Raw genomic sequence first — 22,732 nt, 5'->3', positions numbered from 1 at the left:
ATTCAGTGATATACTTCTAATTAACCAATGGTTCTGAGACAAAATCACAAAGAACATTAAAAGATACTTTGAGACAAATGAAAATGAGGACACAACATACAGAACTTAAGGACTGCAACTAAAGCCTGCTAATAAAAGAGAAATGTATAGCTATAAATGCCTACATTTTTAAAAACTAAAAAAATGAAATCCCTAATTTTTCTCCTTAAGTTATTGAAAAAAGAAGAGGCAAGCTATATTCTCAAAGCTGCATTCTCAAAGCTATATTCTCAAAGCAAGCAGATGGAAAGAAATGATAGAATTGGAGTAGAAATTAATGAAATAGAGAATAGAAAAACAATAGAGAAAATCTGCAAAACCAGTAGTACATTCTTTGAAAAGGTCAACAAAATTAACCTTGAGCTTCACTGACCAAGAAAAAAAAAAAAAGATTCAAACTACTAAAACCAGGAATGAAAGATGAAAGAGAGGGTACATGACAATGAACCTTACAAAGCTAGAAAGGACTCAGGGAATACTGTATACAACTGTGCCAGCAAACTAAACAGCCTGGCTGAAATGGACAGCTGGTAAGAAAGACAAAAACTACAGCTGACTTGAAGAGAGAAAATCTGAACAGACCTATGACAAGCAAAGAAATTGAATTAGTAATGAAAAAGCTACCCCCAAAGAAAAGCCCTGCCTACATGGCTTCACTGGTGAATTCTGCCAAACATTTAGATTTAACACCAGTACGTCACAGACTTCCACAAAATAGAAGAGGAGGAAACGCTTCCCAGCTCATTTTAGGAAGTCATTATTAACCTGATACCCAAACCAAAGACACTACAAGGAAATCACAGACCAATATCTCTTATGAATATAGATGTAAAAATCCGTAAGAATATACTAGCAAACCAAATACAGCAACATATAAGGATTATACACCTGACCAGGTATGTATACATGAGTAAGTAGGGTTTATTCCGGGTTGATTCAGTATATGAAAATCAGTTGTGTATACACCGTATCAGTAGAACAAAGGACAAAAATTTACATGATCGTTTCAGTAGATGCAGAAAAGAATCAGACAAAATCCAACACCCCTTCATGATTAAAACACTCAAGCTAGGAATAGGAAGGAACTGCCTCAGCCTGTTAAAGGACATCTGCAAAAATCCACAGCCAGTATACTTCATGCCTAGACAAAGCTTCTCGACTAAGATCAGACACAGGTACAAGACAAGGACGCCTGCTCCTGCCACTTCAGCTCAGCGCTCTGTTGGGGGTTCTGGCTAGGCAGTTAGGCAAGGTAGAGAAATAGAAGGCATCCGGATTAGGAAGAAGTTAAATTGTCTGTCTTCAGACATGACATGATCTTATCTAGGGAAAAACCCAAGGAATTCGGTAAAAAAACAACAACAACAACAAAAAAACACTGAATAAGTGAGTTCAATAAAGTTTCAGAATACAGGTCAGTATACAAAATTCAATGTGTTTGTATACAGTAGCAATGAACAAAATGAAAGTAAGAAAACAATTTCATATGCAGAAGCATCAAAAACAGTAAAAAACTTAGAGATAAATTTAACAAAGAAATGCAAAACATACGCTCTGAAAATTACCAGACATCTTTAGTATTGAAAGAAATGAAAGAGGACCTAAACAAACGTAACGCTATCTCGCGTTCATGGACCGGAAGACTCGTATTGCTAGGTTCGTACCCCACATGTTGAGCTGTACGTCTGTCACAGGTTCAGCACAGTGTCTGTCCAGACCCCAGCTGGCTGCTTTGCAGAGATGGATTAGCTACAGACCATGTATCTGATAATAATTATCTACTAATTACAAGGGACTTGAATCCAGAATTTGAAAGAACTCCTACTGCTCAATGATAAAAAGGCAACGCATTTTGAAATGTGAGCAAAGGACCTGAATAGGCATTTCTGCGTGGCAGTTGTCCAGATAGCCAGTAAACACATGAGAAGATGTTCAGCATCGTTAGCCATCAGGGAAATGCAAATCCAAACCAAATACTACTGCATACCTGCTAGCGTGTCTGCCATCAAGAAGACAGATGATAAGTGTTGGCAAGGATGTGGAGAAATCAGAGCCCTCATTCCCTGTTGGTGGGCATGTAAAACAGTGTAGCCACTTTGGGAAACAGTCTGGCAGTTTTCAGAGGGTTCCTCAAAAGGCTAAACAGAGTCACCGTATGCCCCAGAAGTTCCAGTTGTACTTGTATTTTCAAGAGAACTGAAATCATATTGCCATAAAAACTTAGACATAGATACAGCTGCAGAGTTATAATAGCCAATATATGAAAACAACCCAAATGTCCATCAGCTGATAAATGGATAACAGAATGTGGTATATTCATACAGCACAATGCTGTTGAGCAGCCTAAACAAATGGAGTACTGATCCGTGCCACGATCTGAGTGAATCTCGAAACCATCGTGCTGAGTGAAAGAAGCCAGGCACAAAAGGTCACGTGTTGTATGATTCCATTTCTGAGAAATGTCCTAAAGAGGCAGTTCCATAGAGACAGAAAGTACTTAGGTGATGCCTAGGGATGAGGGGTTTGCGGGCAAATGGGGAGTGGCTGCCAGTGAGTGCAGGATTTCTTTTTGGGGTGACAGGATGCTCTAAAAGCGGTTGTGGTGAGGGCTGCACAGCTCTGCAAATTGCTCAAAACCCCCGAATCGTACACTTCCAGTGGGTGAGTTGTATGTGAATTATAGCTCAAAGCTGTTGTAGAGAAAAAAAATGAGTGCCTATGCCCCAGAGTGCGGTGTAGACATACGGAGGGTGGTGACGCCTTGAATCGGTTTCGTGGAGCTGAGGAGATTTGCAGGGAAGCACAGGCCTCTCAGACCAGTTCGCCCATCCTCGTCCTTGGGAGTGAACCTTGTTGCTAAGCTCTGGCCATTGCTTTCAGAACTGCATTTTTTAAAAATATTTGTCCCAAAGACTTTCTTGTCAGGCCAGTGCCAACCTGGCACCAGAGATTGGCAGTGCCTCGGGGAAGAGTCCGAGCTGCCCGTGTTTCTCTTTCTCCACAGACGTTTATTACTGAGGAGGGCTCGTGTGCCACTCGCTGCGCCTGTTCCTCCCGTAGGCATCCTGTCCTGCGGTCGCCCCCGAGCCCCCTGAGCTAGGTAATGAGGACGCCGAGGCTCTCCAGGCCGCGCAGCAAGTGTGCCGCGGAGGCAGCATCTCCATGATAGCTCTTCAGAGTCTCTCCACAAATCACTTGACTCTCAGACTGTTCTGGGAGCTGGGCCAAGGAGTCCCAACATGGAAATTGAGTAATTATGATTTTTCTCCCAATGCAGGAAAATACTTGTTTTTTGAGATAGAATTTTCTCAGTTTGGTTTTCTCCAGTAAATTTTTCTTAAGTCTTTGCCCACTGCCACTTTTAGTTGCAGATTAAAAAGAAAAAAAAAAAGAACAAGTAGCAAGCAAGCATTCGCAGAAAAACTCAAGTGTTTTGTTTCTATTTAGCATACGCGTATGTGTTGCGTACATGTGCCGGGCGTTGTTTTCAGTACTTGGAATGTATTAAATCCTTTCCTCTTGGCGACTGGGGTAAGAGATCGGTACTGTTGCCTTCATCCTGGTTTTACAGGTGAGGAAGGAAACTGAAGCATAGAGACCTCCACCAGTGTACCAAGGCCACCCAGCTGGTGAACAGTAGAGCTGGGGTTCAGACCCAGCAGGCTGGCTCAGGGTCTGCACTCTTAACGCCTGTGCCGCGCTGCCCCTCAGTCTTGCTTCACTCCACAGCTGGTCGTCTCCCAGGGTGATGATTTTATATTAGTGCCATAATACGGCTGGAAAAAATAGTTCCACGTCTGTAGGGCACAATAGCTTGGGTTCTTGTGCCATAGTATCACCCTGCAGAAGTCACCAGACTTTCACGTGCACCTTACCCAAATATTATTTGATAACCACCGCTCTGCTCTGTTCCATATGGTTTTTCTGGCCCTTTGCAAAAGGCCTATAGGGCAGCAGTCCCATTGGGAGCTTGGAAGGATCTTAATAGTTATCGCTTCATCCTTTCACCTTAAAGACGAGGAAAACTGAGGGAAAGTAAACCCTAAGGTCTCCTGACTCTGACCAGTGCTCTTTTAAAATAATAGGGATCCAAGAGGGAGGCTTCCCAAGAACCAGGTGCTGGCCTTCTCTTGTGTTCTCATTCACTCCTCACAGCTACCCTAACCGTCCACGGTAGCACTGCTGTCACTTCCCTTCTCCAGGGCAGTTCGAGGCCTTGTGAGGAGGTGACTTGCCCAGTGTCACATGGCCAGCAAGTCGTAACTCCAGAGCCCTGAGCCTTCAGCACTTTGCTCTGCCGCCTTCCCATGAGTACTCCTCGCTGGCCTGCGTGACTCGTTGAGACTTGCTTGTTCATGGGGTAGTGGAATAAATGTGATGGTTTGCTGCCGCCCCAAATACGATGCCCGGCACTTATCAGGTGTCCCAGAAATATTACCTAGCTGCTGTCGTTGTTACTAATAATGAAGTTGGGTAAAATGAAAGTCTGTGAGTAGATGGTATGTTCATCTGTATCACTAGTAGTGATTGTGCTGCCTTAGAAAGTTGAACCTTAGAAAACTTTAGATAGTTCTTTGAAAAACAGCAGACAAGAAGTCTTGAAAAAGGATCCCTCTCAGTCTTTCAGCAGTGCCTCCTCGTAGAATCTAGGCAGGGGAATCAAGTACTTAGAGTCATTTGTGACTTGAAGAGAGATTGGCACAGTTTGCGGCTTAGGTAACTGTCTGGGCACTTGAGGGGGGGCTCTGTCTGGTGGTGGCGGGAGAAGGGATGAATCCATCGCTGCGCTGGCTGCATCAGAGCGTTGTTAGTGTGTGAAAGTTGACAAAATTGCAGAGTCGACTTTTCCCCCTTTTGTTGAGGTATAATGGACATACAACATTACGTTAGCTTCAGGTGTACGGCATAATGATGTGATATTTGTATGCAGTGCAAAATGATCACTGCAGTCAGTCTAGGTAACACCTGTCCCCATACATACCGAATTTTTTTTTCTTGTAATGTACAGAGTCAGTTTTTCTAAGTTTCTACGCTCGCCTGGCCCCTGGGGGCCTGGCGGGGGTTTTGTGGCTTTCCAAGTCTCCGTCATGGGCTCAGGGGCCAGTCTAATGGCTCTGTTACCTCAAGTCTGTCGAGGGTGGGTTTGAGGGGCAGAAACATGTTTCCTCACAAGCAGTGACTCAACCCTCTCTCTCGGTGGCTGTCTCAGCCTCCATTGTGTTCCCTCCTCCAGGGGCTTCTGAGGAGAATGGCCTGCCTCACACTTCCACCAGGACCCAGCTGCCGCAGTCAATGAAGATTATGCATGAGATCATGTACAAACTGGAAGTGCTCTATGTTCTGTGTGTGCTGCTGATGGGGCGTCAGCGAAACCAGGTGGGCCCCTCCCCCATGTCTCAGAACAGGGGGAGCCAGGAGCACGTGCTTCCTGGGCACTAGTGGTGTGCCAAGTACTCCTTTAGGTTGCCTCTCAGGCTGTCTCTAGCCCTGCAAAGCGTAGGGCTGTTTTCCTTCTCTGTGTTTCACACATCAGGAAACTAGTCTTGTTCCAGAGTCCACCGTCTTTTCCACCGTACCTTGCCGTGGGCAGCATTTCTGGGCAGAGCACTGGTGCCCAGGGCAGGAGCTGGTGGCTTGGCCATGCTACCTGACCTTGCTAATGTGAAGAATAAAGGGTCATTGTGGCAAGACTAGAGGAGTCGCCAATCCGATGGGGGCTCAGGGTGATGGCCAGAGCCCGGAACTATGTCAGGTTACAAAAACTAGGCAACTGCGGGGGGAGGGGGGGCTCCAGATGTGCAGGGGTTCCCCGAGCCTTGAAGCAGTTCTAGGAGGGAGGAGCAAGGGCCTGTAAGCTACAAAGGGAGAAAGAGGGCTCTGGAAGTATGTAGTGCTCCCTTCAAGATAGGTGATAATTGGCCTTCTCAGATGGCTAATCATTGTCCTGTGGATGAAAAAAAGGTGGGTGTTAGGGGCAGGGTGGGTGGGGTGCTCAGCAGTCCTTATGCTTGCTTTTGAGTCAGACACTGGACTGTCACAACAGCTCTGTCTGAGACTGGTGCGGTTATCCCCATTTTGGGTAGGTCAGCCAGGGAGAAGACTGAAAAGCTGACATCCAGCATGGGGATGTCCTGAAGAACGTGAGGGGGCTGGGCTCGTGATCCCCCAGGCAGCCTACTGGGTAGAGGGAGCAAGCGCTAAAGTGGGAGTGTGCCCAGTGGGTTGGTGGAACAGTAGGGAAGGGGGGCATGGACTAGAACAAGCAGTGAAGGGGAGCAGGGGAGGGACTATGGGGCCAGATCGTGTCGGGCTTTCATAGGCCATTTTCAGGACATCAGTGTTTACTCTGAGTGACTAGGAAGTCTTCTTTTGGCTGTCGTGTGAAAGAGATGATCGTAGCCAGGACCAGCACGTTGGTGGAGGGGTGGTAAGAAGTGCTTGCATTCTGAGTATATTCTGAAGGTGGAACAGGTAGAATTTGCTGATAGTTTGAATGTGGGCATGAGAGAGGGTTTAAGGGTAACTTCTTTAACTCCTAAGGTTTTTGACCCAAGCAGGTGGGGAGGTTAGATTGGCCATTTATTGAGATGGTTAAGACTGTGAGTTAGGGAATTGGGGGTGAGGGGCGGAGGCGTAGGGAGAAAGGAATTCAGTTTGAACAAATTAGGTTTGAAGTGTCTGTTAGATTCGGCACCTGGATTATCCGTACCTGGGGTTAGGGGAGAGGTCGGCCTGGAGATCGAACTTTGGGGGTTGTCGGCATGCAGTTGGTATTTAAAACCAGGACCATGGATGAGATCCCACCCTGATCTCCACAGTATCAAAGCTCCTTCCTTCAGCATGGAATATAACTGTTATAAAAAATAATAGTCACTATGCTTTACATGTGTTGAGTGCTTTTACCTTTTTTGGAGGCACTTTCACAATTATTCATATTGGAATTTTCAGTATTCGGTAAGTTATAAAACAGGTGGTAACCCCCTCTCCCCTCACTTGATGCTTGAGAAAACCAAGGTACATAAAGGGCTGTGCTCTCAGGCTCCAGTCAACAGAGCCAGGATTTAAATTCTGCTGCCCTGCCTCTTTCTGTCCCCCCATGACTGTCCCCTGCTCCCCGAGGCTTCCTGTTGCCAAGTCTTCATGAATCAGTCATTGTGGTCTCTAGTTCAACTATATGTTACAGCCACTCCTTCCTTGGAAGGACCGTGGGCTGGCCTCAGGACCCTGCCTGCCCGAGAACCAGTGTTATTCTGGCACGGCCTCATCTGCCCAGTCAGCGGTTACTGCGTTCCTGCTGTGTCCCCGGCACCGTGGGGATGTGGATTCATGGACCTTGCCGAGATGGGGACGGCAAGGGGAAGGGTTTCCCTGGCCAGACCTCCCAGAAGGCTCCTCCTTGGAGTGCTTATATTTGTGCCTGCAGGCCAAGTTCTCTGACGAGTCTTGGCTAAGTTGAAATCACTAGACTGGAAACTTTCCCCAGCTGTTGGAAGTTCCATTTCTCTGGTGCTAACGTAAATAATCCGTACTTCCTGTACGTCAGGCCCTGAGCTTCCCCCATGTTACCTCATTGCATCCTTTCAGCAGCTTCGCTAGCCCTCATTTTCTGTCGAGGAACTCAGGCTCAAAGAAGAACGTTGCTCAGAGTCACATCTTTGTCAAGTTCTGGAATCCTGCGGTAAATGCACACTGTGGGCCTGAAAGAGTCAGGCTTTAGGGTCAGAACACCTGAGCTAGGGCGACATTTCCACCACTGCCTTGCCCAGGTTGGTCCTGCTCAACTTCCCCTTGTAAAATGGGATTTAATAAGCACTGGTGCTGTGCTCAGGACTTTACATGTATTTTCTGACCTTATCCTTAACAAAGCCCTGAGAGGAAGTAGTAATAGCTTTGTTTTCTGTAAAAAAATATTTTTGATAGGTAAATAATTCACATAGTTCTGTATTAAAATGTGTAAATAAGTATCAGTGAAGCCTCTCTCCCCTCTGATCCTGAACATTCTGGTTCTTCCATGAAGCATCTAATTTTACCAGTTATTCGTGTATCCTTCCAGAGACATTTTATGCTTATAATAAAGCAAATATATTCCTCTCGTTTTTTTTTAACACAGTAGTATAGCATGTATATATTTTTCTTTTTTTTTCCTTTCTTTTTAAAGATTTATTTATTTGACAGCACAAGCAGCGGGAGAGGCAGAGGGAGAAGGAGAAGCAGACTCCCCACTGAGCAGGGAGCCCCACATGGGGCTGGATCCCAGAACCCTGGGATCACGACCTGAGCCAAAGGCAGACACTTAACCGCCTGAGGCACCCAGGCGCTCCCATATTTGCTTTCTTAATATTGAATCTTGGTGAATGTTCACTAAATGTGAAAAACCTCAATTCTTTTTTTTACTGGTACCTTATACCCTTCTGAATGGACATACCATAATTTATGCAACTAATCCTCATTGATGGGAAGTATAGGTTATATCTATTTTTTTGCTATTGCAAATAATGCTACCATGAGCGACTTTGTACATATGTCATTTAGTATGTATATGGATCTGTCTGAGGATAAATTCCTAAAAGTAGAATCGCTGGTCAGAGGGAATACGCATTTGTAATTTTTAGAGATACCACTGAAGCGCCCTTCTTCTGCAGGTGGTACCCAGTGTTCCCTCTCACCAGCAGTGCGCGAGCATGCCTGAGGCCCAGCTCACCAACACAGTATCACAAAACTTCCTTCTTTGCTAATCTGAAAAAGTGAAAAAGTGGTTGTGAATTGAATTTCTCTTAATATTGTAAGTGAGGCTGAGCACTTCCCATATATTGAAGAATATTTTGTTTTCTGATCTGTATCCTTTGCCCATTTTTCCTCTAAGGTTGGCCTTTTTGTTTAAGAGATTTGTAGGATTCTTTATGGAGGAAATTAGCTTTTTGCCTGTGACGCGAGACTGCCAATATGGACTTTGCTTATTGTGAATTTTGCCATAGGGAATTTTTAAAGGTTTATATGGTTGAATTGAATGGTTTTCTCTTTTGGCTTCTAGATATACTTAATATACTTAATACTTTAGAAAGTCTTTCTCATTGTGTCTTTTTTTTTTAGTTCTTTGCATAGATTTTTCTAGTATATTTAGCATTTAATTTTTTAAAAATGTTTATCTTGCCCCCAGTTGAAATTTATCCTACTCTGAAGCATGAGGGGTATTTTTATTTCTTAATGATAGGAGGGAACGAACTAGAAGGATTAAGAGATTTGGTTAACGGGGCGCCTGGGTGGCACAGCGGTTAAGCGCCTGCCTTCGGCTCAGGGCGTGATCCCGGCGTTCCGGGATCGAGTCCCACATCAGGCTCCTCCGCTATGAGCCTGCTTCTTCCTCTCCCACTCCCCCTGCTTGTGTTCCCTCTCTCGCTGGCTGTCTCTCTCTCTGTCAAATAAATAAATAAAATCTTTAAAAAAAAAAAAAAAAAAAAAGAGATTTGGTTAAGGTTACAAAGTTCATATGTGCTGGGGTGGAAGTCAAACCCAGGGCTTTCTGAATCCAAACTCATGTTCTTAAAAGAGGACCCACCTTATAGTATGACTCCTAGGAGTGTTGTGGGGAATGTGTGAGCAGAGAATAAAAGTGTCTCTGTGCATAGTGGGAATACAGTCAGGGGTAGGCTAAGTGGGGTATTTTCTTTAAACCCCAGCAGTCCCTACTGACTGTCGCTTTCTTTGTCCTAAAGATTGTTTTGTACATGCCAAGCACGAGACTTTGATGGATCTTCACAGCACGTTTGTCATAATGCTTTTGCCTTCCCACCCCATCCAGGTTCACAGAATGATCGCAGAGTTCAAGCTGATCCCCGGGCTCAATAATTTGTTCGACAAGCTGATTTGGAGGAAACACTCAGCATCTGCCCTGGTCCTCCATGGTCACAACCAGAACTGTGACTGTAGCCCGGTGAGCAGGGGATGTGGCAACAGATGGGCTTTACTAATTGTTTCAAGATCTGCTGTTGACCCTTTGAAATCTCATTTTTTTATTTTTTATTTTTAAAGATTTTATTTATTTATTTTGAGAGAGGGAGAGAGAGAACACGTGAGACAGAGAATGAGCAGAGGGGAGAGGGAGAGGGAGAAGCAGATGCCCCACTGAGCAGGGAGCCCCATGTGGGTCTCAATCCCAGGACCCCGTGATCACGACCTGAGCCCAAGACAGACGCTTAACTAGCTGAGCCACCCAGGTGCCTATCTATATGTATATATTTATAATTTATTTATAAAGTCTAAATAATCCCATAAGTGGATGCTTCCTTGGAGAAGGGTCTGCCCCCGCCTCTCCACCTGTGAGGAAATCCCTTCTGAGGCCCTCTGGCCAGCTTTGTCTTGCTCGCCTCTGGAATGGGGCACTCACTGTCCTTCAAGCAGGGCCCACCACTCCGTGACCTAGTAGCAAGTTTTCCCTTGTTCTGTGTTCTGCCCCATCGTATCGTCCAGCCATCGCTAGTAGTTCTGCGCTCTGAAACCATGCACCACCAGTGGTCTGCAGCCAAAAGGGCTTTAGCATGCTTTCTTTTTTAAAGGGGTCAAGGGCTCACCTCTGCCTGGCCTTTTACGGTGCACTGGAGAGAACATTGCACTGGGAGTCAGGAGGCCTGTGTGCCAGTCAGCTTGTTAGGAGAGGTTGAACGAGTCACTGAATCTCTGAGCCTGTTTCCTGCAAAAGGAAGGCCCCAGTCCCTTGCAGTGTCCTCATGGGCCACGTAGAGGCCTGGTCACCACCACGAAGGGGCCAGTACCCTGGGACTTGAACATGCCACACAGCCATCAGTGCCATATGTCCTCCCTGGTCCCTGTGCCATGCTCTGGGGACTTTGCTCCATGCCTTATCTTCCAGCTTACTGTTTTTCTCTTTAGCCTTGTCAGGTTTTGCTTCTCAACCCATCCATCTGACTTTTTAATTTCAAGTGAATATAGTCTGCATTTTGAGACATCTGGCTCTCTGTCAAAAACTACTTGGTGTTTATTCATTATGTTAATGTTCTGTTCTGTTGCATTCTATCTCTTTCATTACTTGTAACATACTTTTTTTATGGTCTCGGATTGCTCCGGGGGTTTTAATACTTGTATTTCTGTCTTCAGACTATCTTGGGGCGGAAAGCTGCCTTGCGCTCTGTGATGTAGCCTGGGCTCTGGAAGTGTTTCTTTAGGGCCCTTTGCTTTTGTCTGCAGGGCACATTATGGTTAAGTGTCCCAAGGTAAATTTTCATGTTGAGTGCCTTGGTCCTGGAGGTATGAGCCCAAAAGCCTTCTCCTGGGGCCTCCCCCCCAGCACCAGCAGCACCCCGACAGAAACAGGCACCCGTGCTAGCTCCCTGGGCTGCTAAGTGGGGTTTCCTAACCCTTCTTCCATGGAGTGTATACTTCCTGGGCTTCACGTGGGCTCGGGTTTCTGTCTAGTCCCTGCAGGGCGTTAAAACGCAAGCCCTGGGGGAGTAAGTGTAATTGCCACTTCTCCATCCTCCCCGAGCTGTCAACCATCTGCTCTCGTGCTTCCCACTCTGAGCCCAGTCCTTTCTTCATTTCTGATTCCTGTGGATTTTCCTGTTAGGAACTTAGCCTTGCATTTTAAAGAATTTCAGTTATTTTTTATCCAAGGTGTTGGTGGGGGGGGGGGTTAGCAGGAAGGGTTCACATTAGCTTAATCTGCTATTGGCCAGATGTGGAGGTCAACAAAGGGTTTCTGACTAAAGAAAAGTCCTCATTGTGCACGAGGACAGAGGCTCAGAGAAGCAAAGTAACACACCCAGGCTTTCCGCCGAGTGTTCGGTTTTCTCTGGGAGTACTGTGCTCATGGTTTTAATGTCAAGGATGCACGTGTGTTCTAGGACATCACCTTGAAGATACAGTTCTTGCGGCTTCTGCAGAGTTTCAGCGACCACCACGAGTAAGTACGTGCTGTCCCTGGAAGGGGAGTTGTCGTGCCAGCTTCTATCATCTCTCTGTCCCGTCGAGCTCAGCTCAGGGGGACTGGGGAGCTGTGAGAGCTGCTGTCACCTTGGTGACAGCTGCGCAGGGCGCTGCTGCTTGGGCAGCCCTTCCTTTGTGCCGGGCCCTGTGCTGAGCTTCCCCTGAGCCCTCACGGCCACCCTAGGACGTGAGTACAGGTGTTGCTGGCCCCTTGGAGTCACTACATCTCTCAGCTGTCTGCCCCTCGGAACCAGGAGCAGACAGCTTGGCTCTTCACAGGGACCTCAGGTGGGGAGGGTGGGCTGAGTATTTGCTTATCGAACAGGTGGACTGTTCTTCACCTGCATAAGGAGATAGGCCCTCTCCCATTTTTTTGAAACACATTGTGCCCTCTCATTTTTTATTTTTCAACCTTCAATGGAGAATGTAGAAGAGAACAGTTCTCTTCGATAGGAAAAACAGTGCGGGGGAGGGGTGACTAGCAGCTGGCCTTTGGCCTTGGCACTGGGGACAGTGTGGCGCGGACTTTGGTGAGCTGGAATGCACAGTCAGTTACTGCTCAGCTCTGGCCAACTGTTGGTGTACAGGAAACCGGGCCCACTGTTGCAGAGCTTCTGAATTTTTCCCTCAAGGGAAGCTAGAAATTAATTTATGTGAAAGGTTCTGATTTTAAACGTTGGCTTAAATTCCTTTGAAACATTGTAAAAGCTACCAGAATGTGCCTGAGGACAAATGTGGTCAGGGGACTCCACTTGCTACTTTCATCTGGATTATGTCGACCGTCCTCTTTCAGAGGTTCTCTGTCTGAAGGACTTAAGCTCCAGGAAGTATGTGAACCCTCTGAAAAATGGCACCAATATGTTCTGATTGTGTACTTTTTTTCTGAGGAATTGGGTCCCTAACTTTCATCAGACTCTGAGCACTTATATGGGCTAGGCTCTGGGGAGACAGTGATGAGTGAAAACAGCCATCACCCCCACTCTCATGAAGGGCACAGTCCTGGAAAGGAGGAGGACATTAATCAGAGAATTATACCATTGAATGTACATTGACAGATGGAGAGAGTATTCTGGTGGAGGGAGCATGGTCTGTGAGAGAACATTTGACAGGGGTCGTGACCTGGCCAGAGGGTGGTCAGGAGCTCTTCTCTGCAGAAGTAACTTGTCAGCTGAGACCTAAAGGGTTGGCAGTGATAAATTGGGTGAAAAGGAAGAGTGAGAGGCTGACTGTTTCAGAAGAATCCCCTGTAGGAGGGAGTGCTGTGTGTTCAGCGAGGCCAGTGTGGCGGGTGATGTGAATGAAGGGGGGCTTGGCTCAGAGCGAGGCTGCAAAGGTGGTTGGTGGCTCAGTCGCAGGGCCTTGCAGGTCATGCTGGTGGGCTTGGATTGTATATATTCGAAAGCTTGTGAAATCGTGGAGGCGTTTTTGACATGGGATTGACATAATCAGAGTCCTGTTTTCTAAAGATCTGTCTGGGTGCTGCGTGTTGAGTCAGTTCCTGGGAGAGACCATTTAGGAAGCTGGTTCTGTCCACATGGCTTGGGTGATGCCAGGCCTAGAGGTGAAGGGCGCAGGAGAGTGTCACAGCTGACTCAGGCCCCCTGGTGGGAATGCTGGAATAGGGCCTGGTTTAAGGAGCAAAATGGAGAGTTTGATTTGGACGTCATTGAGTTGGAAGTGCCTTTGAGAAGTCACATAGAAATGTTGTGGCAAACAAAAGGCCTGGAGATGTTGAGGGAAGGGCCCTCGCTAGTGAATGTGGCAGGTAGAGAGGAAGGGGCTGGAGCCCGGGAGGCTCCCTTGGCCTGAGCCCTTCTGCTGCCTCAGGGGCAGGTGGCATCAGGAGAGGGCTCTTGGGGGTTCTCTGATTCTCACCGCAGGCAGTGGGAAGGTGAGTAGCCCAGCACCTGTCCTCTACCCCCTTCCACCCGTTTGCTTCAGGAACAAGTACCTGCTGCTAAATAACCAGGAGCTGAATGAGCTCAGTGCCATCTCTCTCAAAGCCAACATCCCCGAGGTGGAAGCTGTGCTCAACACTGACCGGTAGGTGGCGTCAGCTCTGGCCCACAGCCTCGCTGGGCTGCTTGCGTGCCCTGGGGTGGTAGGGGCTCAGACTTGTGCCTCAGGTGTGGTACTGGTCCTTTCTCACTGACGGGTAGCTGCAGTGTCCTGAGGGCTCCTGTGCGTCAGGCACCGTCCTCACATCACCTGCATTACCTCGTTGGAGCCCCGCAGCGGCCCTGGGAGGGAAGTGCCGTCACCCCTCTGCTTTACAGAGTGGGGTGCAGGGACTTGGAGAGGCCACTTGCCAAAGGTCACATGTGCTCTGCCCGCTCCTTTGTCACTCACCTCTGCTGACATGCTTCTTTCTTGCCCTTTGCCAAGTCCCATTAGCGGGTTATGCTTGTGTCACCTTCTGAGCAGTAGGGAGGTCACGGGCTCATGGGGGTCCAGGCAGGGAGGACTGTATCCAGCAACAGGAGTCATAATTCTCAGCCTCTTTTTTTTTTTTTAAAGCAGGAGAAATCTGTTCAGATGAAACCATGCACAGTCCATAATGTCTGTAGGGAATAAAAGTAGAGCTGTTCTATTTGAAGAGGGAACTTAAGGGCCCAAAACCCCTGCCTGCTTGACCCTCTCTTCCCCGTGATGCAGCCTGAGTCATTTCCTCATCTAATGTCTTTGCTTCCTAGACCAGGAAGCTGAGGCCCAGAGGCACGGGGACTTGTCCAAAGCCAGCTGGAGCTGACCGTGGGGCCCAGGGTATTCCCTGTCTCACCCTACTGGCACAGACTTTGTCCCATCTGGTAGACTCTGTCCTGGTGTTTCAGACTCACTTTGGTGTAAACAGCCCTCCTTCCAGCAGTTCTGAGCACGCACTCTGGGTTTTTCTGGCCTCTGATCACTTGCTGGTGGGCCTGGGAAGGGAAAGCTGGCCTGAGGGGTGGCGTGATTCACTTGGCTCTTCAGCGCTAAGACTGCAGGAGTCCTTGGGGTGCTCTGGGCCCAGACAGCAGGAGGACATCCTGCCGGCTTGGAAGTGTCCCCAGGTGTTTTCACCCAGCTAAAGCAGCAGAGAGACCCAGCCCCAGGGCCCCAGGACAACAGTAACCCTTCGGCCAACTGGGACTGGGCCCTGTCAGCCTCAGGTCTGCCACCAACATCCGGGTTTTGTTCCAGGAGCTTGGTGTGTGATGGGAAGAGGGGCTTATTAACTCGTCTGCTGCAGGTCATGAAGAAGGAGCCAGCCGAGTCCTCTTTCAGGTGGGTCTAGGGACAGGCACCTGCCACTCCTGAAGGGCCCAGAAACCAAGTGTTTCTCAGGTGGTTAGAAATACCTCACTTAGTTACCAGCTTCCACCCTGGACATCTGACTGCTCTGGGGCGAGGGGGTCCGACTGAGCAGGGGTGTGTGAGCTTCGGCGCACCGGCAGCGTATTTCAAGAACTGACCAAGCATTCACCAAGCGCCTCTGTGCTGGCGTTGGACAGGTGGTAGGGAAATGGGAGCTGCAGCCCCTGCCCACACGAGTTCCCTGGGTTGTGGGAAGCAAGCACGAAAAGAAACCTGTTTGAATGCAGTGTGAAAAGGAGCGGAGCCAGGACCTGCCCCGGGAGCTGAGGGAGCCAAGGAAAGCCCCTTCCCCAGCTGGGGGCTGGTGGGGTGAGCGGGAGGCGGGAGGGCTTCTCAGAGCTCCTCCTGCTCACCTGAGATGAGTCCTGAAGGCTGGGGACAGAAGTGCGGCTAAGGGAGGCATGCTGTCAGGGCTGGGGTGTGATGCGTCGGTAGGTCCCGTGCCCTCCTCTGTCCCCCGTCAGCTCGGCCTGACTTGTCCAGACTTCCCCTCATTGATCCCAGCTCTGCCCTCTGGGGCCACATCCTCTCTAGGACAGCCATCAGAAGTGAGCTCAGTGGCCCGTCTGCACATGCCTGTCCAGTTCCCACATGCATTCCCGGCCTCAGTTTCCATTGTCTGCCTGTTCTTCTGAACGGTCAAAGCCTAGAGTGCATTTTCATATGTGACCTATTGGCGCCAGCCCTTTGATCCTAGATCCCCCTACTCTGAGACACAGCTTCTTCCAGACAGAACCAAATAGAGGACCATTCTCCACTGAACTGTCCGCTCCATGAGGACTTATCCTTGCTTAACCCCCAATGCCTAGTATGAGGCCTGACGCCTAGCAGATGTGCAGTAAATGTTGAATAAATCAAAAGGCAGCAAACATCTCCCAGCCCCTTGGTGAATGGAATATGGGACAGAAGAGGGCAGCCTTAGCCACCTGGGCCAGGGGTCAACATTTGGGTCGCAGGTTTTGGCAAGCCCGGGCTGTGGAGAGTTTCCTCCGAGGGACCACCTCCTATGCAGACCAGATGTTCCTGCTGAAGCGAGGCCTTCTGGAGGTAACGGCCTGGAGGAGCCAGGGTGTTGGGTGTCCCGTTCTCCCCGCAGCCCCATGCATCGCTCTCCTTCCCGAGCCCTAGACAGCTGGACAGGGGCAGCCGCATCTCTATTTTAAAGCACCAGTGCAGATTGCCCCAGGACTTCCCCCAAGTTCCCAACTGCGGGTTCCCGTAGGTGCTTAACGGATGCTTGAGGGAGCTGGGGGTGCCCATGGAAGACTAGAAGAGTCTGAAGTTACCCAGTAAGGCCTTTTGACCCTGCGGATATTTTGCTGTTAACCAAAAGTTAATTTCCTTTTATTGTAAAATGACCTTCAGAAAAAGCAAAATTTACAAAAGGCAGGGAGCAAAATGGCCAAAGATATAATTGGTTTAAAAAAAAAAAAAAGGGATACAAATAGGAAACTGACCCATGAACTGTAAAATCCGTAAGAAATTCATCCAAATTAGCATAACTTCAGGAAAACGAAAATGAAAAATGTAAACAGTTGAACTGTCATAGAGAACTTTATTAAGAAGTTAAATTGGCTTTACGTTCCTGATAAAAATTCATTGATCTTAGTATAACCTTTTTTATTCATAAATATGAAGATAAACCGTGGGGTCAAAATGTGTCCCGTGCCCTTAAACCCTGGGCTTCATTTACTTGAATGGCCTCAGTGCTCAGGCAGTGGCCAGTGTTACTTCTGGAAACAGCTCCTCTCCCCTGCAAGCTGGGGAGCCCTGGGCAAGCAGGAGAGCTCATGACTGCCTACCCCAACCCACCCCCAACCCGCTGGTGAGGTGCGGCAGCATGGTCCCGCCCTTGGAGCCCCCAGCATCCCCAGATGAGAATCTAGACGGGAACAGGTTCCATCAACTGACGTGGATGCTTACGCGAAGCAGGTGTCCCGTGGTTGGGGCTCCATGCCCGGCCCTGGTGGGACACAGGCAGCCGGCAGCTTGGAGGAGCACAGCCTGGGGGCGGCAGCCACATCTGCCTCTTGGCCCCAGGGCTCAGCCAACTTCCTGCCTTCATCCTGTCCTCTCCCACCCCCAGCACATCCTGTACTGCATTGTGGACAGTGAGTGCAAGTCGAGGGATGTGCTCCAGAGTTACTTTGACCTTCTGGGGGAGTTAATGAAGTTCAACGTTGATGCATTCAAGAGATTCAACAAATATATCAACACTGATGCAAAGGTAGGACTAACATGGGCTCCGTGGGGTTCGCCGCATTGTTCAGAAGTTGTCTTGCAGGGGTGCTGGGTGGCTCAGTCGGTTAAGCATCTGCCTTCGGCTCAGGTCACGATCTCAAGGTCCTGGGATGGAGCCCTGCATAGGGTTCCCGGGTCAGTGGGGTGTCTGCTTCTCCCTCTCCCCCCCCCCGCCCCCTGCCCTGCTCATGCTTGCTCTCACTCTGTCAAATGAATAAAGTTTTCTTGGAGCCCTGGCCCTTGCTAGTCTTCAAGTCCTGTTTTAAATTGGAGAATACTGGGGAGTCAGTGGGCATTCTTAAGCAAACAGTCACCTCTGCTCTGTGCCAGGACTGCGCTAGACCCTGGGTGTACAGGGGTGATCGGCGCAGCCCCTGGGAGACGGTGGGAGCAGGTGGGCTGTGACATGGCCCTGAGGCGGTGCGGTGGGTGCCAGCACGAGCCCCAGAAGGGCGGGACTGGGCCTGATGTGCTAGCCTCATGGGCTGTTTGACAGAGACACAGCTCAGGCTAGTTGAAGTGAAAATGAGAGGAATGCAGGACCCATCGGTGCAGAAAACACTGGGCTTAGCGTCCGATGTGGCGTGAGCTGCTGCTGAGGGGCAGCTCACCCAGCTTGTCCGCGCCTCGGTCTGACCAGAAGCGTCTGGGCCTGAGTGAATGGGTGCCCCTCGCCACAAGTGCCCACCCTGGGCCACGGCTGTGCGCGGCGGGAGCCTGCCACCGCCCGTCTGAGCTCGGGCCCCGCTCCAGTTCCAGGTGTTCCTAAAGCAGATCAACAGCTCTCTGGTGGATTCCAACATGCTGGTGCGCTGCGTCACTCTGTCGCTGGACCGATTCGAAAACCAGGTGGACATGAAAGGTAAGAGAAAGCTGTAATGCCCAGGCGAACCGGCCCGCTGTGGCCGCGCTCGTGGCAAACACCCAGCATCTAGCAAGGAGACAAAAACGGCTAGAAGCAGCTGCCCCAGATGCCCTCGTGGCTGGGGTCAAGGTTGTGGCTCTCCGGGAGATGTTCTTGGCTGCCTTGACTCTTCTCTGTCATCTGTGCTTCCTTTCATAAGACGCACGTTTTAATAAAAGTGGAGAAACTATTGATGCAAGCAAAATGCAACACACACACACCCCCACCCCCGCCGTTGGAATTGCCTGGGGTGAGAGGGGCCCAGGTGGTGGGCCGAGGGGAGGGAGGGCCTCAGAGAGAGGTGGCCCCTGCGCCCACTGAGGGACGAGGGGGTGGTGAGCTCCTGCTGGGGCTCCTGAGAACGCGGGCTCTGCCTGGGAGGAGCGCTGCCAGAGATGCACGCGTTCCTGAGGCAGCCGCCCCCGCTCCTGTGGCCGCTTCCGTGGTCGGGGCTCCCAGCTCCGGAGTCAGGACCCCAGGGCGGGTCTGGCTGGAAGCCTGAGGGGCGTGTCCCTGGGCCTGAGCCACAGACCAGCTGTCACACCTCTGCCCCTCTCTCCCCAGTTGCCGAGGTCCTGTCCGAGTGCCGCCTGCTTGCCTACATATCCCAGGTGCCCACGCAGATGTCCTTCCTCTTCCGCCTCATCAACATCATCCACGTGCAGACACTGACCCAGGTGACGCGCCCTGCGGACGTGCCGGGAAGGGAGATCGGAAACAGTCTCCCTCATCCTGGAGCCCGATGGTTGATCTGTCCCACCTTCCCCTAGTAGTGTATCTTGATCCATCTGTTGGTTCCTTGGAAACCCTGCCAGCTATTCCGAGGACTTTTTCCAGTGAGGGATCAGTGCCCCATTTTACAGACAGGGCCTGAGCGGGTAGCAAGTCTCCAAGGGCACGGATGGGTCGGGATTGGTACTGAGTTCTCGACTCCAGGTCCAGAGCTCTCGGTGCCCTTCCTGCTGTGAAGGCTTTGGGGTTGGACTTGATGCTGCCTCCCACCCCCTCCCTAACTACGGCTGTGTCTTCCCCTGAGCTTCACACTCCTCTTTTCTAGAATGGGGCTGATGCTGTACCCCTCAGAGGTGGTTCTCTGTTCCTTCAGCTCACACACACGTACCGAGGCAGGGCTCTGGGCTGGGGCTACGCAGTGAACCAAACAGGCCGAGACCCTTCCCTCGTGCTGCCCCCAGCCTCATGCGGAGTGGGAGTTAGAAAGTGAGGCGGCCGCACCTAACGCAGGCACCCCGCCCTCCCTGGGGGTCGACGCTCCGGGAACCAGAACTCCCGGGAAGAAGGGATGCCTGAGCTGACCCGAGGAGCGGACTGGAACCGGACTGATGACGAGGGTCCCACCAGGGCGGGGATGGCTGGTGGGTGGAGGAGGGACAGGAAGGTGCTCAAGGCAGTCCACTGGCAGCTCTGGCGTCCTTCCCTCCCCCGTCCTCCCAGGTCCGTGCCGCTCGTGCGTGGCCCTCAGGGTCTGGGCGTGGGACACCCTCCTCCCTGCCCCGTGGCACCCCGGGTCCACCAGGGGCCCCCCGGGGCGCTCCGCCCGCACCTGACCTGGGTGGCCTGGTGCCCGGCAGGAGAACGTCAGCTGCCTCAACACCAGCCTGGTGATCCTGATGCTGGCCCGCCGGAAAGAGCGGCTGCCCCTGTACCTGCGGCTGCTGCAGCGCATGGAGCACAGCAAGAAGTACCCCGGCTTCCTGCTCAACAACTTCCACAACCTGCTGCGCTTCTGGCAGCAGCACTACCTGCACAAGGACAAGGACAGCACCTGCCTGGAGAACGTGAGTGTCCCCAGCCCCGGGGGTGGCGGCTGGGCTGCGGGGCCGCGCGGCGGGCAGCTCTCTGTGCCCTTACCGAGGCCCTCCCCACGGGGTGCCGGGTTCGACCTGGGTCCTCCAGGCGCCCCCCAGCCCCTCTCTCTCTGCCCAGAGCTCCTGCATCAGCTTCTCCTACTGGAAAGAGACCGTGTCCATCCTGTTGAACCCAGACCGCCAGTCACCCTCCGCCCTTGTCAGCTACATTGAGGAGCCCTACATGGACATAGACAGGGACTTCACCGAGGAGTGACCTTGGGCCGGGCCTCGGGAGGCTGCTGGGCCGGGGCCAGTGCGGGTGATCGTGGGTATGTGTGCCGCACGCCGTGACCTGTCCATGCCCCCCCCCTTGTCTCCCCGCTACTGTGCCTGCCCCAAGTCTTCAGGTACAGGCTTGGTGGGAGGGAGCATCTAGAAGCCTTTGGCCCTTGGGTCTGAGGGCCCCAAGTATTGGGGAACCTCGGTTCCTTCAAGATCCCCATGATAAGGACAGGGACACTCTGCCCACCCTTCCTTCAGAACCCTGGGGCCCTGGCCCACCCAGAGGTAAGGGAACTTTTAAAAATAGCTCTGTCTGAGCTCTTGCCCAGTCTCTTGGCTGTCAGTCCTGGGGTGGGGAGGGAGATATGGGCACCCTCCTCCAATCTGTGAGCCAAGCTTGCTCTGGCCTTTGGACCCAGGCAAAGGCTTCTGAGCCCCTTTCCCCTGGGCAGGGGTGGGGGCTACCAGAGGACGCTGCCTTCCCCCACACCTGCCCCTCTGTCCCTCCCTCGTTTTCCTTTAGCTCCTCTGGTCTGTTTGCTCACTGGCCGCTGTGTTCATCCCAGGGGGTTCCCCCTAGAAGTGGGGGCCTTTTTCTTCCATCCCTTGGGGCACAGGGTGGCTGTGCCCTGCCTCGGGGCAGCGTCTCCTGCCTGAGCCCGCACACATAGGAGCCTGGCTAGGAGCACACCCTCGGCCCCTCCTTGTGTTGCCAATTTATTAACAACAAATAAATCGATTAAATGGAGACTATTAAAGAACTTTATTTTAAATGACGGATGTGGACCTGACTTTTGTCCAGGGACCATGTGTTCCTTTTCCCGATCCTCAGAGGAGGAGAAGGCACCCAGCTAGAGCTGCAGACATGGCATTTACTCAGGGTCCAGCAGGGCTTGGGGCGGACTGGGATGAAGAGGCGGCAGGAGAGGGCCCACGGCACGCCACGTCTTCAGAGCCCAGGAACTCCGGCGTCACTCCTTGTGCTGAGGGGACAGGAGTGGCTGAGTGAGTGCCACCACGCACACCCTCGGGCAGAGGGTAGGGGGTGCCCCGTGCAGCCCCTCACCTTGGGCCCCAGGGCATCCCGGGTCCGAGCCCGCAGCTTGTTAGCCTGCGTTTCTGCCATGTCCGCCCGCTCCTCTGCATCATCCAACTCGTGCTGGGCCTTGCGGTACTTGGCCAGGTTAGTACTGGCCTGCTGTTCCTGGGGGCACAGGCAGGTCTGGTCACCCTTTGGTCACTGAGATAGGGGGTCAGTCTGGTCCCACCCCATGCCCAGAGGGGTCTGGCTTCTGGTCCTCAACTGCTCCCCTCCTCCCGCATCACCAGTACCCACGGCAGGAACGGGGGGCGGAGGGGGGGAGGTACGCAGAAGGGGAACGCACATGGGGTCCCCTCGGTGACAGAGCTAGGTCCTTTCCCTAGCCAAAGCTGTCAGGAAACTGTCCCTCTTCCCACTGGGACAGTGGGGTCACTGCCGACACACAGAGCCAACACCGGGGTAGGGGGGCCCCTCTCTGGCTGTGAGCAGCGCAAGCAGCGCTGAAGGGGAGTCACCAACTTCCAGGCCCCGGTGGCCCAGACTCGGGTGCACTCACCGCCTCCTCAAACTGGCGTTTGTAGCTCTTGACCTTGCTCTGCAGCTTGTCCACCAGGTCCTGCATGCGAGCCAGGTTCTTCCTGTCCTCCTCGGCCTGGGCAGGCAAAAGCGACTCAGGTCTTGCCCAGACCAGGCCAGCTCCAGGGTCACCCCTCGAGGCGGACCTGGTCACCCACCTGGTACGCGAGCTCCTTGACCCGGCGCTCGTGTTTCCGCACCCCTTTGAGGGCCTCGGCGTGCTTCTTCTGCTCTGCGTCCAGCTCGGCCTCCAGCTCCCGCACCTGCGAGCAGCCAGGGATGGGCCAGCTGCCCGGGGCCTACCCTCCGGCCGGCCCACCCTGCCAGGGAGAGGACTGAAGGGCCTCACGCACCTTGGCCTCCAGCTTCTGCACCTGCTTCTTCCCGCCACGCAGGGCCGCTTGCTCAGCCTCCTCAAGCCGGGCCTGGAGCTCCCGCACCGTCTGCTCCAGTGTCTTCTTCATCCGTTCCAGGTGTGCGCTCGTGTCCTGCTCCTTCTTCAGCTCCTCAGCCATCATGGCTGCCTGTCGGCGGAGGGGGGGGGGG

The 22,732-nt window shown here is 51.6% G+C and overlaps 2 protein-coding genes across 6 annotated transcripts in view; one reads left to right on the top strand and one right to left on the bottom strand.

Moving 5' to 3' along the window:
- LOC103669912 (transient receptor potential cation channel subfamily C member 4 associated protein) overlaps nt 1-21,316 on the top strand; it is a 66,415-nt gene extending 45,099 nt beyond the window's left edge. Inside the window, exons 9-19 of one of the 5 annotated variants that reach the window (XM_040638226.1) lie at nt 5,273-5,415; nt 9,839-9,970; nt 11,898-11,956; nt 13,921-14,022; nt 15,160-15,243; nt 16,290-16,380; nt 17,420-17,560; nt 18,328-18,436; nt 19,043-19,155; nt 20,068-20,274; nt 20,423-21,316. In XM_040638226.1, the coding sequence (XP_040494160.1) occupies nt 5,273-5,415; nt 9,839-9,970; nt 11,898-11,956; nt 13,921-14,022; nt 15,160-15,243; nt 16,290-16,380; nt 17,420-17,560; nt 18,328-18,436; nt 19,043-19,155; nt 20,068-20,274; nt 20,423-20,560 (1,319 nt within the window). In that variant the 3' untranslated portion in view covers nt 20,561-21,316. Of the gene's footprint in view, nt 1-5,248; nt 5,416-9,838; nt 9,971-11,897; nt 11,957-13,920; nt 14,023-15,159; nt 15,244-16,289; nt 16,381-17,419; nt 17,561-18,327; nt 18,437-18,638; nt 18,815-19,042; nt 19,156-20,067; nt 20,275-20,392 lie in introns of those variants that run through there. The other 4 variants (XM_040638224.1, XM_040638225.1, XM_040638223.1 and 1 more) reach the window with 4 other exon arrangements.
- Nucleotides 21,317-22,732, bottom strand: part of MYH7B (myosin heavy chain 7B) — a 23,361-nt gene continuing 21,945 nt past the window's right edge. Inside the window, exons 37-41 of the mRNA XM_040638228.1 lie at nt 22,540-22,710; nt 22,345-22,449; nt 22,167-22,262; nt 21,635-21,772; nt 21,317-21,551 (exon numbers count right to left, since the gene is read on the bottom strand). Of these exons, the coding sequence (XP_040494162.1) occupies nt 21,540-21,551; nt 21,635-21,772; nt 22,167-22,262; nt 22,345-22,449; nt 22,540-22,710 (522 nt within the window). The 3' untranslated portion in view covers nt 21,317-21,539. The remainder of the gene's footprint in view (nt 21,552-21,634; nt 21,773-22,166; nt 22,263-22,344; nt 22,450-22,539; nt 22,711-22,732) is intronic.

Source organism: Ursus maritimus, unplaced genomic scaffold (assembly GCF_017311325.1).
Source record: "Ursus maritimus isolate PB19 unplaced genomic scaffold, ASM1731132v1 scaffold_22, whole genome shotgun sequence".
Lineage (NCBI taxonomy): Eukaryota > Metazoa > Chordata > Mammalia > Carnivora > Ursidae > Ursus > Ursus maritimus.
This window is presented reverse-complemented; position numbering and strand designations above follow the sequence as displayed.